The following is a 17,073-nucleotide window of genomic DNA, read 5'->3' as shown; positions in this document are numbered from 1 at the left end:
TATATTATACAGAGAGAGAGAGAGAGAGAGAGAGGAGGGGTTAGAGAGGCGGGGACGAAAGAGAATATTTCTTTCAAGACGAATGGGTCGTTCACAACGCCTACTCTTATTAGTCTTAACTGTAATAAAGGAGGCGTTGGTGGGGCAGTTTGCGTTCCCACACACGAAAAAGTTGCACACTGTTTTATTTTACCACATGTATTTCGTCCACCCCCGTCCTACGCTGTACAAACATTCAAAGGCCTACACCCCCCCCCCCCTCTCTCTCTCTCTCTCTCTCTCTCTCTCTCTCTCTCTCTCACACACACACACACACACACACACACACACACACACACACACACGGGATGGGGGGACAAAAACAACCAACAACGGTGTCTTCCTGGCAATGTTAGTCTACGCTTTTTTGTGACGCCTCGTTTACAGTACTCAACTAAAAAAAAAGTGACTGATGAGTAGAATTCGGAGATACAACAGCCAATCAGCAGACAGCTACTTGGTGAATACAATTCAGTTCGTGCTCTCTTAGGGCACTTTGAGCAGAAATTAATCAGTTCGAAGCTGGCGACATTTCAGGTAGCTCTACTTGTGATTCCAGTTGTAAAACTACATTGGACACTGCCTTCCCCTCTCCTGTGCTAATGAATCAGGCGACACATAGAGTTTTAGATTCCATTATATCTTAGCAAATATTCAGGTATGTTATTTGTTTTCGTATTTCTTGATATTGAACCGTATTCCAATTCTTATTATCAAGTCCTCATCCTTCGTCTCTCCCCATTCCTCCTCATTGTACATATTGTGCGTACTGAAGATAGGTAATTTCATTCCCCTTTCCCTATTTTGGGCTAGTTCCGTTGTTTCTCTCTCACTTGTATTTCCTGTGCACTCTTTCTACTCAAACTGCACCCCCCCCCCCTTAACCCCTTCCTCCTAGTTCCTTCAGATTTAGTAATTTCTATTTTCAGTATTCCACATCCAGCAACCACCCTTGCGACTCTTAATTTAAGCCAGAGCAATCTCTCTCTCTCTCTCTCTCTCTCTCTCTCTCTCTCTCTCTCTCTCTCTCTCTCTCTCTCTCTCTCTCTCTCTCTCTCTCTCTCTCTCCCTTGTGCGGATAGGGCTGTAAAAAACATGGACTCAACGCCAGAAAAATTCTTTGTATGATGTACTGTTTCAGATATTGTACAGAAGCTGCTTCACTATATGAGATCACTGAACTAGAAAGATGACGAGGCAATTCTATCCCTTTCCTTCAGTTCAAAGTTGTTTGGTGACATCAGACGGTTTGTTCACTTTTCTGGTCCAACAAGTATCAAAGTGGTCTGCTTCTACGATTTCTGTATATCACACTCAGGCTTGAAGTGACGCAGTGGGGCTGTAGAGATAGGCAGATAGGTTGATAGGGAGCTAGGTGGATAGGTTAGAGTCAGAGTAGAATTTTGTCGATATTGCCATGGCCATGGCGGGAGGTAGTTGAGGGGGCAGTGTAGGTTTTTCTTTTTTTTGGGAAGGGGGGGGGGGGTTGCAGGGGTAGAATGGTGTGGGTAGAGCTTCCTGCTGATTTTGAGTTTGAGTGTGATGATGTTGGAGTGGGGTGTATACTGGATTGTTCCGTAAGGACCACCTGGACGACCAAGAGGAGCATCCGCAGACAGGACATCTACAGGAGGTATTTGTCTGGGAAATATGTCTCGGTGTTCCTTATTATAGTTTTTCGAGTTAAAGGTAAAAGTTTTATTGTTGCATTTAGGTGGAAAAAGAGAATGATAAAATGTATTTTTACTGAAAGGTTTTTATTAATGACCTTCTGTCCTTTTAAATTGGTGGTAAACAATATTATAACGACTCTTTTTATATTTTGAAACAAAAATGCAAACTGTAAGGCAATAGTATTGATTGACAAATGATGAAACTTATTTTTGGACAAATTTTTAAAAATGTCTTTGATGCTTTTTAAACCAGTAGCAAAAATATTTTAGCGACAGTTTATTTTTTCACGAAAAGAATACAAACTGTATGTATAGATGTAAGACGATTGTATTAATTGACACGTCTTCATCACCAGGACCAGCCGCGGACAGGACCAGCCGCGGACAGGACCAGCCGGAGGAGCACCCACAGACAGGAGCACCTACAGGAGGTATTTGTCTGGGAAATATGTCTTGAAACACTATTTATTAATAATTAAAGTAAAATTAGAAAAATAACTATTGGTTTTGTTATTTTAAGGTGAAAGACTTGTTTTTGCATTTTGGCGAAAAAGAAAACTAATAAAACATTTCTCCTGACCCGTTTTTATTAATGTCTTTTCTGCCCTTTTAACATGCAATTTGAAATCACGTTTCCGCGTAATTCTCTCGTGTTTCTGGAAATGCGACCCGACATATTACGTTTATAAAACCACTTGTTTCGAGTCAAACTCATCAATTAAGCATTACGCAGATGTAGAATTCATTTATCTTTGACTTCCGGGTCAAACTAAAGGCTTGTTAGTTCATACTTTTTTATATTCGGCTCCTACCATAATACAATGACTTCGCATCGGTCCAGCCATAGTTATGGACCTCGAGTGCCGGACGCTGCAACTGTCGAGACATAGTTAAACAGTTAAACCAGTAGTAAAAACATATCCCCTCTTGCATATTCTGAAACAAAAATACAAACTGTATAGATACAATACGATTATATTAATTGACACGTCTTCATCACCAGGACCAGCCACGGACAGGAGGATCAGCCGGAGGAGCACCCACAGACAGGAGCATCTACAGGAGGTATTTGTCTGGAAAATAATGTCTTGGAACATTATTTGTTAATTTATAATTAAAGCAAAATTTTAAAAATACCCCCCCACCCTTCTCGTTTTTATTAGAGTTGGGGCGAGCGGATGGACGGGTTCGTTACTCACGGACTGTCAGAGCGAGCGGGTAACGGACGGCCATGCGAGTGGACTGCGAACCTCAAGACAGTTCATTTTTTGGGTCCACTCCACAATTTCACTCTCTCAGCGAGCAGACTGCGGACCTCAAGTCAGTTCTTTATTTTTGGTCCGCTCCACAATTTAATTCACTTAACGGGCAGGCGAACGGACTAACTCTAGCACACGAGATATTCGACTCGATGTTAGGCCTTCCGTCTATTGTTTGTTAGTTAGGCATAGTGTTTCAAGCCACTTGCGGTGCCAAAGGGAGTGAGAGAGGCTGGTGACGTAGCACTATGTATGTAACCTTTCACCTCGTGTGTGGTTCACACTGTGTATGTTCCAATTTAACCTGAAAGCGAAGTTTAAAGAATTTGGGTCGATAGTGCCGTAAAACACCTGCTCAGTCAATCAAAAAAGAATTTCCAAAGGCCTTTTTATGGGAGAGCAGTTTCCAGCATGAATACCTAGCTACAATGTGGGGCAGGAGGGTGAATGTTTTACGAGGGGGGCAGGGTGTAAATAGTATGCAATAGGAGTCGCTCCCCGTCCGTCTGCTTGAATGCATGGAGTCTCTCCATCCACCCGTCCGCTCGCTGGCTAAATGAACTGTTGTCTCTGTCCGATGAGTAGCGGGTAGCGAACTATTCTTCACAAGTGGATGGCTCGTTACCCGTCCGCTTGTTTGCGGGTAGTGCCAGCGAGCACTTCGTTACTCACGGACGCTGATTTAGTGAGTCTGACCCTACTCCAGTTCTTATGTACAGTAGAATTGTAAAAGGGCAGATTCAACAATGTCATGCTCATAACTGTGCCTGAACTACAACAGGGAACTGCTTCTTTTACTTTCCCAATCCTTACTATCGTCATTATCCTCTACTTTTTTAATGTTTGTCACACTTTTGTGACCCACTATTTCTGGGGTGCTTTGAAAGTCGAAAGAGACTTTGTGCTGTTGAAGCCAGAGAGGTGAGCAGAGTAAGTCTGATTCCCTGTAAAAACTTCTCTGTTGACATCCACCCCATGGTGGTCATATGACCTTATTCAGTTGTGAGCGCCGTAAAACCTCTACAAAAAAAAGAAAAAAGAAAAGTAGCTATCGGTTCTTTTGATTTAAAGGTAAAAGTTTTATTTTTACATTTAGGTGAAAAGAGAAAATAATAAGAGGCCTACATATTTACTGACCGATTTTTATTAATGTCCTTTTAAACCAGTAGTAAAAATATATCAACTCTTTATTTTCTGAAAGAAAAATGGAAACTATATAGATGTAAGACGATTGTATTGACACGTCTTCATCACCAGGACCAGCCGCGGACAGGAGGACTAGCCGGAGGAGCACCCACAGACAGGGGCATCTACAGGAGGTATTTGTCTGGGAAATATGTCTTGGAACATTGATCAATTACTTACTTTTACTTTTTCATCCTCTGTTGCCATGATGCATAGAGGGGAGATGCAGTTTTCTATGGTAGGCTAGCTCCGCAGCTCTTTCAGTTCGGATACTATGATTTATCAGGGCTTCCTTGACAACTTCAATCCACCCTTTGTGTGGCCTTCCTCTTCCTTTATAGCTTGAGTGCTTGGTGTTATAGGTTCTCAAGGCTGGCTGGCTAGGTAACATACGTAACAGGTGGTCGAACCATTTTGTTCTGTCTTTCTATGAAATGCAGTCAGATGTCCTAGTCCAAATAGCATAATGTAATCAAACATTGAAGTTAAGTTAGAAAAATAAATGTATTTATTTTTAAACAATTTTCAAGCTCTAAGGCTTTTAATTGCATTTCGCTGAAAAGGAAAAATAAAAAACGTATTTACTTACAGATGTCTAATAATGTCCTTTTAAACCAGTAGTAAAAATATAATATAAACTCTTTATTTTTCTGAAACAAAAACGGAAACTGTAGAGACACAAGACAATTGTATTAATTGACACGTCTTCGTCACCAGGACCAGCCACGGACAGGACTAGCCGGAGGAGCACCCACAGACAGGAGCATCTACAGGAGGTATTTGTCTGGGAAATATGTATTGGAACATTATTTGGTAATACTCGAACCTGTGTAAGACGGCCACCCATTGTCGAGGAGAAAAGTGGCCGTATAAGACAGTTGGTGTCTTGGGCAGGACTGATCAAGATGAAAAAAAACGAACCATTCCTCTCTGAGGTCTCTCGAAAGTAGCTGCATTGTTGTTGTTTTTGTTGTTGCTGTTGTTTTTGCTGGGGTTTTTTCTTTCTCTTTTTTTTTCTTTTGTTGTTGCTTTTGTGCGAGGGCGACAATGAAACGAGACGTGTCAGACAAGGAGGACCAAGTGCTATGGTAAAACAAACACATGGGTCACCACCACGAGGAGAACAAACGACGCTTCTGTCACAAGTTTATGTTGACGTCCATTGTTACTTTGTTACAGAATGGGTAAACAGTGACCACTCATCTCACGATTTTTGTATGAGTTTTGGGCGGGGCTTATGGGTTATCGAGGGATCACACGCTTACCCCACCAGAAAATGAACAGTTGTTACCTATTGGTCAATAATGATAGGGGCCTACGCAACATGATCGGTTGGAGTTGGAGGTACATTAACAACAACAACAACAGGTGATTTAATTATGACGGCTCTCCCCCCCACAACGCCAGGGGCCAAAGCACAATTTATGACAGAACGTAATGGAGTCACTAAGGTGGTCGTCTAAGACAAGTGTTAGTTTGGTGTGATAGGGGTTGTGTGTTAAAATATGGTGGCCGCGGCCGAGTTGGACAGGTGCCCATTTTACACAGTTAAATTATATATAGAAAAAAACGCAAGGGGGGAAATGGAAAGTGGCCGTTTTACAGGTGGCCGTCTTATAGAGGTGGCCGTCAGGGCAGGTTCGACTGTATTTGGTAATTTACTATTAAAGTAAAATAAGAAAAATACCTATTGGTTTTTCTGATTACAACAAGCACAAGGTAAACATTTTTTTTTACGTTTAGGGGAAAAAAGGAAAAAGGTGAAACATATTTTTTGGACAAATTAAAAAAAATGTCTTTGCTTTTTAAACCAGTAGCAAAAATATTTTATCTACAATTTATTTTTTCACAAAAAGAATACAAACTGTATGTATAGATGTAAGACGATTGTATTAATTGACACGTCTTCATCACCAGGACCAGCCGCGGACAGGAGGACCAGCCGGAGGAGCACCCACAGACAGGAGCATCTACGGAGGTATTTGTCTGGGAAATATGTCTTGGAACTCTATTTGTTAATTCACTATTAAAGTGAAATTAGGAAAGTACCTATTGGTTTTTATGATTTAAAGGTAAGTTTTATTTTTTGCATGTTGATAAAAAAGGAAAATGATGAAACGTATTTTCTGACAGATTTTTATAAATGTCCTTTTGTCTGTTTAAATTGGTAAAAAACAATATTATAGCTACTCTTTTATTTTCTTAAAACAAAAGTACAAACTGTATAGATGTAAGAAGATTGTGTTTATTGACACGTCTTCATCACCAGGACCAGCCACTGGATGACCACCCACAGACAACACGATTTCCGTATCTCACACTCAGGCTTAAAGTGATGCAGTGGGGGCTGTAGAGATAGGCAGATAGGTTGATAGGGAGCTAGGTGGATAGGCTAGGTTCAGAGTAGGATTTTGTAGGTATTGCCATGGCCATGGTGGGAGGTAGTTGAGGGGGCAGTGCAGGTTTTTCTTTTTTTTGGGGGGAAGGGGTGGGGAGGGTTGCAGGGGTAGAATGGTGTGGGTAGAGCTTCCTGCTGATTTTGAGTTTGAGTGTGAGGATGTTGGAGTGGCGTGTATACTGGATTGCTCCTTCAGGACCACCAAGAGGAGCACCCGCAGACAGGACATCTACAGGAGGTATTTGTCTGGGAAATATGTCTTTCTTGTTTGTTTTGTTTCAGTAGAGGTTTTATGGCGCTCGCAACTGCATAAGGTCATATGAGCGCCAAGAGGTGGATGTCAACAGAGAGTCCTTACAGGGAATCAGACTTTCTCTGCCCACCTCTCTAGCTTCAACAGCACAAAGTCTGCTTTATCAAGGCACCCCTGAAATAGTGGGTCACAAGAGTTTGACAAACATACAAAAGAACTAGAGGAAATGACGACAGTATGGATTTGTAAAAAGCAGCAGTTCCCTCTTGCAGTCCAGGCACAGTTATGAGCATGACATTGATGAATCAGCTGATTTACAATTACAATTCTATTCATAAGAACATGGTTTATGTCCCCCCTTTGGGAGTGGCCTAAAGACACTTCAGTCAGTAACACCGCCCTGGGGGGGGGGGAACTATGTCTTGGAACATTATTTGATCATACATAATTACAGGGTTTTTTTGTTATAGGTAAAAGTTTTATAGCTGTATTTAGGTGAAAAGGGAGAATGATAAAATGTAATTACTGAAAAATGTTTATTAATGACCTTCTGTCCTTTTAAACTGGTGGTAAACAATATTATAACCACTCTTTTTATATTTTGAAACAAAAATCTAAACTGTATAGACGTAAGACGATTGTATTAATTGACTTGTCTTCATCACCAGGACCAGCCGCAGACAGGAGGACCAGCCGGAGGAGCACCCACAGACAGGAGCATCTACGGAGGTATTTGTCTGGAAAATATGTCTTGGAACATTATTTATTAATTGTTGAAGTAAAAATTAGAAAGATTGCTGGTGGAGCTTTTTTTTCAATTTCAAAGTGAAAGTTAAAAAAAAATATTTATGTGAAAAGGTAATATAATAAAACGTATGCCGGTATACTGACAGGTTTTTATAACTGTTATTATGGCCTTTAAACCCGATAGTAGAAAATATAGCGACTTTTTTTTATTTTCTCAAGCAAAAATACAAACTGTATAGTTGCAATACGATTGTATTGACACATCTTCATCACCAGGACCAGCCGGGAACAGGAGGACCAGCCGGAGGAGCACCCACAGACAGGAGCATCTACAGGAGGTATTTGTCTGGGAAATATGTCTTGGAAAATTATTTATTAATTATTAAGGTAATATTTGAAAAAAAAGTTCCATTCATTTAAAATTTCAAGGTGAAAGTTTGTTTGGGGGGGGGGGGGGGGGGTTATGTGAAAAGGAAAAATAATAAAACGTATTTTCTGACAGATTTTTATAAATGTCCTTCTGGTATTTTAAAATAGTAGTAAAAAATATTAAAAAGTGACTCTTTTTATTTTCTGAAACAGTTACAATAATTGTATAGCATCAAGAGGATATTATTAATTGACACGTCTTCATCACCAGGACCAGCCGGGGACAGGAGGACCAGCCGGAGGAGCACCCACAGACAGGAGCATCTACAGGAGGTATCTGTCTGGGAAATATGTCTTGGAACACTACTTGTTTATTTATTATTGAAGTAAAATTAGAAAAATACCAATTGGTTTTTCTGATTTAAAGTTAAAAGTTTTAATTTGGCATTTAGGTGGAAAGTGTAAATGATAAAACATATACTGACAAATTTTTATAAATGTCTGTCTTTTTATACCGGTAGTAAACAATTTTATAGCGACCCTTTTTCTACTTTGAAAAATTTACAAATTAAACAGATGCAAGTTCTTAAGAAAAAAGAAAGGAAAAGTTTTAAAATATATGTGCTGACAGATTTTTAAAAATGTCTGCCCGTCCTTTTAATAAGAGCTATGAAAGGCAGGTTTTTGTAAAATCTGTAGTTGGCACTTACATGAAAAAATTGCCTCGTTAAAATATACACCATCAAAAACTACCACTATTTCTTATAGCTGTTGGAAGGAGAATGCCTTTGTAGGGTGAATCCTTTTTTTTCTTTTTCTCCATAACTTTATTTCTCATGTGTGCGCTAAGTGACCATTATTGCAGCTATGTACATTGTCTTTATTCAAATTTAGTAACTCAAGCTACATTATATATTTTTCTTAGAAAGATGTCAAGCCAACAGTTAACAGCTACCAAAAAAGCAGATACCATGCCCTGACAGGAAGGATCTTCCACTCACCCTGGATGGTAACATCCCCGCGCTGCACAGGGCATCCAGCCAAATGAGTGCTGTGCTAACATGATCAAATTGTGCCAATAGCACTGTGAAAAATGTTTTCTTCAATTAGTCATTCAAGAACTAACAGACAATTGCCAGGCATCAAGAATCCTTCAACATGCAGCTAGCTACTCTTGAATAGACATGTCAATTCCTCCAGATGACTACCATGGACTACTTTAACAGTTGGCTGTGTTATTTCTCTCATGTGAAATTGTGTTTATGGCATGGCATCCTTCAGTCTCAGGATACTATGGATCTGCGCCGTAGGAGATTTCAGATTCGAGAGCAGCGCTTGCTGTGGCTGAACAGGTCCACACAGAATGGCAGTCCTTGTTGTAGCCATGGCTGCACTTGTGAATGGTGTCTTCCTGCGTTGGTAGCCTCTGGCTGTTCTTTCGGTGATGCTATTTGTCTTCAGCTGCCTGTCGCAGTCGGGCTTCACCTCTGATGAGACCAGCTCCCAGTGTCTCCCACCAAAGAGCGCATATCAAGTGATTTCATATCTCGCTTGCACACATCTTTGAAGTGAAGATGGGGGTGCCCTTGCACTTGCTTTGCGGAGGCCAGCTCACCGTACAATAAATTGTGTTGATAGTGCTGTAAAAACCAGCAAAGACTCAAGAAAACAATGTTCCTTGTATGATGTCCAGATGGAGATTTTGTAATGAAGCTACTTAGAAACATGGTCACTGATATAGAATGACAAGAGGTTTTGTTCCTTACTTTCAATGCAAACTTTGGTGACAACAGAAGGTCTAGCCACTTTTCTGGTCAAACAGGTCTCACAGTGCTCTGTTGCTACGATTTCCGTATATCACACTCAGGCTTAAAATGACGCAGTGGGGCTGAAGAGATAGTCAGATAGGTTGATAGGGAGCTAGGTGGATAGGTAAGGTTCAGAGTAGGATTTTGTAGATATTGCCATGGCCATGGCGGGAGGTAGTTGAGGGGGCAGTGTAGTTTTTTTTTTTTTTTGGGGGGGGGGGGGGGGGAGGGGGTTGCAGGGGTAGAATGGTGTGGGTAGAGCTTCCTGCTGATTTTGAGTTTGAGTGTGAGGTTGTTGGAGTGGATTTTTTATTCTGTAATATTTCTTGCACTTTGTTGGTGCTGTTAATGTTAACTGACTTGTTCAAATTGGGTCGATAGTGCCGAAAACACCTACTCAATCAATCATGACTTGATCAAAAACAAATAAACAAGCGCTGCAAGCTGTTAGTTTGGCCTTTGACCTTCTGTGGTAGACGTTCTGATACCACCAGTATTTTCTTAACTTGAAGTTTGGAGTTGTGAAAAGTTTGAAGTCCACTGATTCAACAAAATTGAAAGCCTTTAGAGCGCTACAAAATATTTTTTTAAACACAACGAAAAGCTTGTTTACTGTAAGAAAAATGGTTCAACAGCCAATGTGTATATACTCAGGTCTTCATGTTTTTGTTGGAGATTTACTCCAGCCCCTCTTTGTAAAAGCTTTGGAACTTTATTCTGATCCCTTCTTGTTAACCTGTTAGAACTTTACTTTGACCCCACATTCCTTGACTTAGCTCCAACCCCTCTTGGTGACCCTCTAGTAGGACTTAACATATTTCCACCCCCTTATTGTTGATTATTTAGAACTTTACCTTTGGTCCGACCCCACGTTGTTAACCCTCAGGACTCATGTCTTGACTTAGCTCCAACCCCTCGTTGTTGATCCCTTAAAACTTTTTCTTTTGTCATATATCTGTTATTGAATGAATGCTCATTGAAAACGCTCGTGTATTCTTTGTTTTCACGCTTCGATCATTGCAGTGCTTTATTAACTAACATGCCAAATACCACTCTTTACAAGTTACATTTTCAAAATCAAGCTGCAGAAAAAAGAAGAGGAATCACATTACTCCCATCTTAAGAACGTTGCATTGGCTCCCTTTGTCAGCTAGAATAGCATATTAAATTACAATATTATATCATAAATGTGCCAATAATAAAGCTCCCTCATATATCAGTGATCTCATCCAAATTTATGCTCCAAACTCTAGATCACTAAGATCAGGCGATCAGTATCTTTTAAGAGTCCCAGAAAGGGAGGTAAAAAAAATTAGCTGAAAGATCGTTTGCCTACCTTGCTCCATCTGTTTGGAACTCTCTTCCCCAACCCTTGAGACATACCGCATCTGAGTCTAAATTTAAAATATCTTTAAAGACACATTTAATGAAATCATCATGTCAGTAGATTCATGTTCAGTACAATGTTTATGTAAATGACTATGTATCCATTTATGTTTTGTGCGAATTGCATAGTTTATATTATTTTATTATGTATTTGTATGTGCTCATTTTGTAACGTGTGATAAGCAAGTAGATGTGTGTGCGTGTAATGTGTGCGTGATTGTGAGTGTGTGCGTGTGTGTGTGTGTGTGTGTGTGTGTGTGTGTGTGTGTATGTGTGTGTGTGTGTGGGTGCGTGCGCACGTATGCGAGTGGGAAAATAGTTTGTACATGTAAAGCGCCTAAAGCTGTGTTCACACGGGAGTGGGTGCTATAGAAATTATCAGCATTGCTGTTATTATTATTCTGACCCCACATTGTTGACCCTCAGGCCTCATGTTTTGACTTCAGTCCTCCCCCTCTTTGTGACCCTTTTGAACTTTACGTTTAGTCCGACCCCTCGTTGTTGACCCACAGGACTCGTGTCTTGACTAACTTCCCATCCTTCATTGTTGATCGTTTATAACTTTGTCTTTTGTTTGACCCCACGTTGTTGACCCTCAGGACTCGTGTCTTGACGTTCCTCCAACCCCTCTTGGTGGCCCTTTAGAACTTTACCTTGAGTCCGACCCCACGTTGTTGACCCTCAAGATTCATGTCTTGACTTAACCCCAATTCCTCATTATTGACCGCTTATAACTTTGCCTTTTGTCCGACCCCACGTTGTTGACCTTCAGGACATCTTGTCTTGACTTAGCCCCAGCTATCCCACGTTGTTGACCTTCAGGACATCTTGTCTTGACTTAGCCCCAGCTATCCCACGTTGTTGACCCTCAGGACATCTTGTCTTGACTTAGCCCCAGCTATCCCTCGTTGTTGACCGTTTATAAATTTACCAATTTACCTTTTTTCCGACCCCACATTGTTGACCCTCAGGACTCATGTCTTGACTTCGATCTGTCCCCTCTTGGTGACCCTTTGGAATTTGACCTTCAATCCAGCCCCATGTTGTTGACCCTAACGACTAAGCTCCAACCCCTCGCTGTTGACTATTAAAAAATTTTCCTTTAGTCCGACCCCACGTTGTTGACCCTCAAGACTCGTGCCTTGACTAAGCTCCAACCCATCGTTGTTGACCATAGTACTTTGCCTATAGTCCGACCCCTTGTTGTTGACCCTGAAGATTCATTTCTTAACTTAACCCCTACCCCTCGTTATTGATAATATAAAACTTTGCCTTTAGTCTGACCCCCAAGTTGTTGATCCTCAGGAATCATGTCTTGACTTTCCCCCAACCCCTCATTGCTGACCGTTTATATAACTGTGCCTTTTATCCTTTTTCACGTTGTTGACCCTCAGAACACATGTCTTGACTTCGATCTGTCCCCTCTGCGTGACACTTTAGTACTTGACCTTCAATCCAACCCCATGTTGTTGACCCTATTGACTAAGCTCCGACCCCTCGTTGTTGACCATTTATGATTTTTTCTTTTAGTCCAACCCCATGCTGTTGACCCTCAGGACTCATGTCTTGACTTAACCCCTACCCCTCATTATTGATAATTTATAACTCTGCCTTTAGTCCAACCCCACGTTGTTGACCCTCAGGAGGACTCATGCCTTGACTTAGCCTCTATCCCTCGTTGTTGACCGTTTATAAATTTACCTTTAGTCCAACCCCACGTTGTTGACCCCCAGGACTCATGTCTTGACTTACCTCCAACTCCTAATGTTGATTATTTAGTCCGACCCCACGTTGTTGACCCTCAAGACTCATTTCTTGACTTAGCTTCAATCCCTCTTTGTAGACCATTTATAACTTTTCCTTTATTCCGACCCCACGTTGTTGACCCTCAAGACTCATGTCTTGACTTAGCCTCGATGCCTTGTTATTGACCATTTATAAATTTAACTAATAATACTATCCCTCGTTGTTGACCCTCAGGACTGTTGTCCTGACTTCAGTCCGACCCTGCTTGGTGACCTTTTAGAAATTTACCGTTTGTCCGACCCCATGTTGTTGACCCTTTATTAATTATTCATGTCTTGAATTAACTCCGACCTCTCGTTGTTGACTCTTAGGCCTCATATGACTTACATCTGGCCGCTTATTGTTGACCCCTCAGAACACTTTTTAGTTTGTCTGAAGAAGTTTCAGTGACAGCGGCATGATTGAAGGCGTAAAAAGGTTGTCTGAACTGTCATTGATATTATGTACAAGGTATGTCAGTTTACCTACTGTCTTTTTGGACTTTTCAAAACTGTGCAAAGAGCTCCTTTTGTGCGGGCAGCAGAAAAATATGTTTAATAAATTTACTGTGTGGAATTTATCTTACTAGTTTTTGTTTGTATTATTGGCTAGGTATTCATGTTCATTCCTCTTTTTATCATGAGTGATTGGAGAGCACCCGTAGAAGTAGGTCCTAAGAGCAAAACTGAATCAAGAGTGTCATAAAACACCTACTCAAACAAACAAACAAATAGAAGGTCCAACTTCTTTCCTTTCCTTCTGTCATTTCTTTCTGTCTGTCTTACTTTTCCTCTCATCTGAATGGAAGTTATTTTGTTTGAAAAGTCCCTTTTCATGATCATTTTCATTGCCATCATCAGACGTTACTTGGGGTGTTTTTTAAAACTCTTTATCTCTTCATCGTTATTCCCAATTAATAATACCGTATTTCAAAAGTAATTGCTCATTTTTGCATTCATGTTGTACCTCAGGGTCATATTATATTTATACATATTATATAGGTCTTCCACTTTGTCTTGTGCTTTCTTTTTATTCATGTTTAATTAGATGTACCAGAGTCGCGTGTAGAAGTTAGGCTCTTTGCCTTGGCACTCAGCAGACTTGAGTTTGATTTTTGAATGGAAAAAGTTTTTAAAAATCTTGTATCTTGTTCTGTCTGCTGGGATACTGTATTCCTCTGTGTCCTCGTTGGCCATGATTGATAGGCAGGAACAGCACAGCCTGCCTCATAAGTGATCAATGTCAAGTAGATGAGGGTGTTGAGCATTACAATTTACGAGATATATGGTGTCTTTGCTGTAGCGATAAGGTATTCTGCAATGGCACACACTCTTTCTCTTTTTGTCTGTCTGTCTCTGTCTGTATGTCTGTCACTGTCTCTCCTTATCTCTCTGTATCACTCTCTCTCACACACACTCCCTCCTCCCCCCTTTCTCTCACCCCCACATACACACACACACATACGTACACACACACACGCGCGCGCACGCACGTACAGACACTTATGCTGAATCATACCTCACTGTGAGACTCAAAGTGCGGACTGCGAGTGTTTTTTTTGTTGTTTTTTTTTGTGGGGGGTGTTTTTTCCACTTTAAAGCGAGAGAGAGAAGTCATGCATAATTTCGTAAATGACCATAACGTTGAACAGGTCTCTCTGCAACCGAAATAGATTGTTTGCTCTATTGTTATTGTTTGTTCTGTTTTCTTACGACCTGGGTGGTTGGAGGGCACTAAGTAGCATGTCTTACTTCCACCCCCCTCCCCCCACGCCCACACCTACACTCCCTGTTGTAATTGTGGCTGTCTTTCTTGCCTTTTCCACTCTGAATAAGCTGTAATACCTAGGAAACGTTCTGAGGTTTCATGTTACACAAGCAAAGGGTGTATTTATTTTATGTCAACTTAAACTTGTTAATAATAACCATACACAAGTACAATGTAATAAAATTATTATTTTAACATTTTAAGTGATGCATGTTTGAACACTCATGAGTGCTAACGATGGATTGCAATTTTGCCACGAGAAAAGTCAACATCAAAACTGATGAGGGTTTCATACAGGAATGGAGAGGAGAAATAATTTAATTCGGTCGATTTTAAATAAAAGGACAAGCTGGCTAAACAAGATTTCTGGGGTTTCCAGAAATCTTGACCTATGCCAAAAGTGGGCAGCTTCAGAAGTTGTTTTTTTTAATATTTTTAGAAGAGGTTTTACGGCGCTCGCAAGTACATAAGGTTGTCCTCGTCGGATTATGCGATTGTGCGGCCGCGTTTTTTTTCGCATAATTCCGCAACATTTGCATAATTTTGGATTCCCGTTTTCACGATTTTTCACAAAACAAGTTAACCAAACACCTCGCCATGTGACTAAAGGGAAGTAATATCAGTAATAAGTCATTTAATTGACAAGTTGATCATTTCGCCTGTTAGAAGATCTTAGGAGTTAGGGGTTTTAGGGTTAGGGGTTTTGTTCCTTGAGCCTGTTCAATTTTTCAATCAGTCAAAAGTTGTTCTCATGTCTGCAGATGTTTCATGTTTGACAGATAGGTCGAGATGTCTTTTTAAAACATTTTTCTTTCCTCTTTTGAGGAAGAAACGAAAAAGAAACGTATTAATAACAGAAAATGCAAAAACAAGATGAAGCCAAACGCACAAACTAATTACACTGAGAATGCATGACGGCAGCTACTAGTGACCATAGCCACTAACCTCTGAGCCAGAGATAACACCTCTAGATATCCAGGTTCTCCGTCAAAAGTTGTCTCAGTCAGTCAGCTTTGTAGTTTCCTTAGAGAAAGTTGAATTTGAAAATAGCAAAAGTTGCAAGACGTGTACAGAGCTAAAAATGTCATGGAATATATTGGAATACATTGTTGGTATGCTCATTGCAATCAAAGTAACCAACGTGAGTTTTGTTAGATCAAAATCAAAAGTTAAATGTGAATCTCTACCGTAGTAAAACAAAAACTTCATGGAGGTTGTATGGTGTACCAAACAGTTTAAATATAATCTTACACCTTTTTGGAGATTTTTGCACCCCCCCCCCCCCCCACTTTCACACTTTTCTTACATTTTCGCAACAAAAGTTGCGCAAAAGTTGCGCTGAAGCCAAAAGTTGCGTACGCAACTTGCGGGTTGCGCGCGCGAATTTCTCTGAGGACAGGTATGGTGGCCTGGACTGTCACAGCAAATCGAAACGTTGGTTACAAACTGTCCAGACTGTGAAAAAGAAAGAAAGGTCAGCCCAGAACCATTGAAGCCGACAGTCACTCCAGACTACCCATGGCAAAGGGTGGGTATGGATCTTTTTGTGTGGAAAGGTCACACATATCTCCTAATAGTAGACTATTACTCGAGGTGGATTGAGATAGCTCATCAAAGAGAGCCTACTGCTTCAAATGTCATAGAACATTGAAAGTCAATTTTTGCTAAATCCATTGGAGTCGTCGTCTCAGACAATGGATTCCAGTTCGTTGCACACGAGTTTCAAAAGTTCTCACAGTACTATGGTTTAACGCACCTGAGAAGCAGCCCTCTACATTCTCAGAGTAATGGAGAAGCTGAAAGAGCCGTCAAAACTTTCAAAATGTTACAGAGTAAGTCTGATGATCCTTACTTGGCTCTCATGAACTACCGCTCCACTCCTTTACAGCAAGGACAGAGCCCAGCAGAACTTCTAATGGGTAGGAAAATCAGGACAAGAGTGCCCATTTTCCCAGAAAAATTGGTCCCAAAGAGGGGAGAAAGGCAGGTGTTCAGGAAGATTGACGCAGCTTTCAGGCAGAGGCAGAAACTGAAACAGGATTACGATCGAAGACATTGCGCCAAGCCCATTCCAGACTTGTCAAAAGGACAGCCAGTTTGGGTTAAAACCCCAAGGGATGCCAAGGCTACGGTTGTAGAAAGATCGAAAGACAGATCATACCTCTTGAAAACGGACAACGGCTTGAAGGTTCGTAATCGTCACCAGATCCGGCTGAGGACGGAAGGCGACGACAGTAACCATCTCGTGATCCCCAGAGAGCCTTCTATGTTGCCTCACCATCAGCCAGAATTACCAGCGGAGTCACTAGAGTCAGACACAACCCTTCATGATACTTTCACTACGTCTGGCTACATAACGAAGTCGGGACGCCATGTCAGGCCTCCGCAGAGACTCGACTTGTAG

The 17,073-nt window shown here is 40.9% G+C and overlaps 1 protein-coding gene across 1 annotated transcript; it reads left to right on the top strand.

Annotated features, from left to right (window-relative positions):
- Nucleotides 1–16,491: 16,491 nt before the first annotated feature.
- Nucleotides 16,492–17,073, top strand: LOC106011679. Its single transcript, XM_013082129.1, has one exon. The coding sequence runs from the start codon at nt 16,492–16,494 to the stop codon at nt 17,071–17,073; it is 582 nt and encodes a 193-aa protein (XP_012937583.1).

This window comes from Aplysia californica, unplaced genomic scaffold (assembly GCF_000002075.1).
Source record: "Aplysia californica isolate F4 #8 unplaced genomic scaffold, AplCal3.0 scaffold00161, whole genome shotgun sequence".
In the NCBI taxonomy this organism is placed as follows: domain Eukaryota; kingdom Metazoa; phylum Mollusca; class Gastropoda; order Aplysiida; family Aplysiidae; genus Aplysia; species Aplysia californica.
Note: the sequence above shows the minus strand (reverse complement) of the source record. Positions and strands in the feature narration are given on the sequence as shown.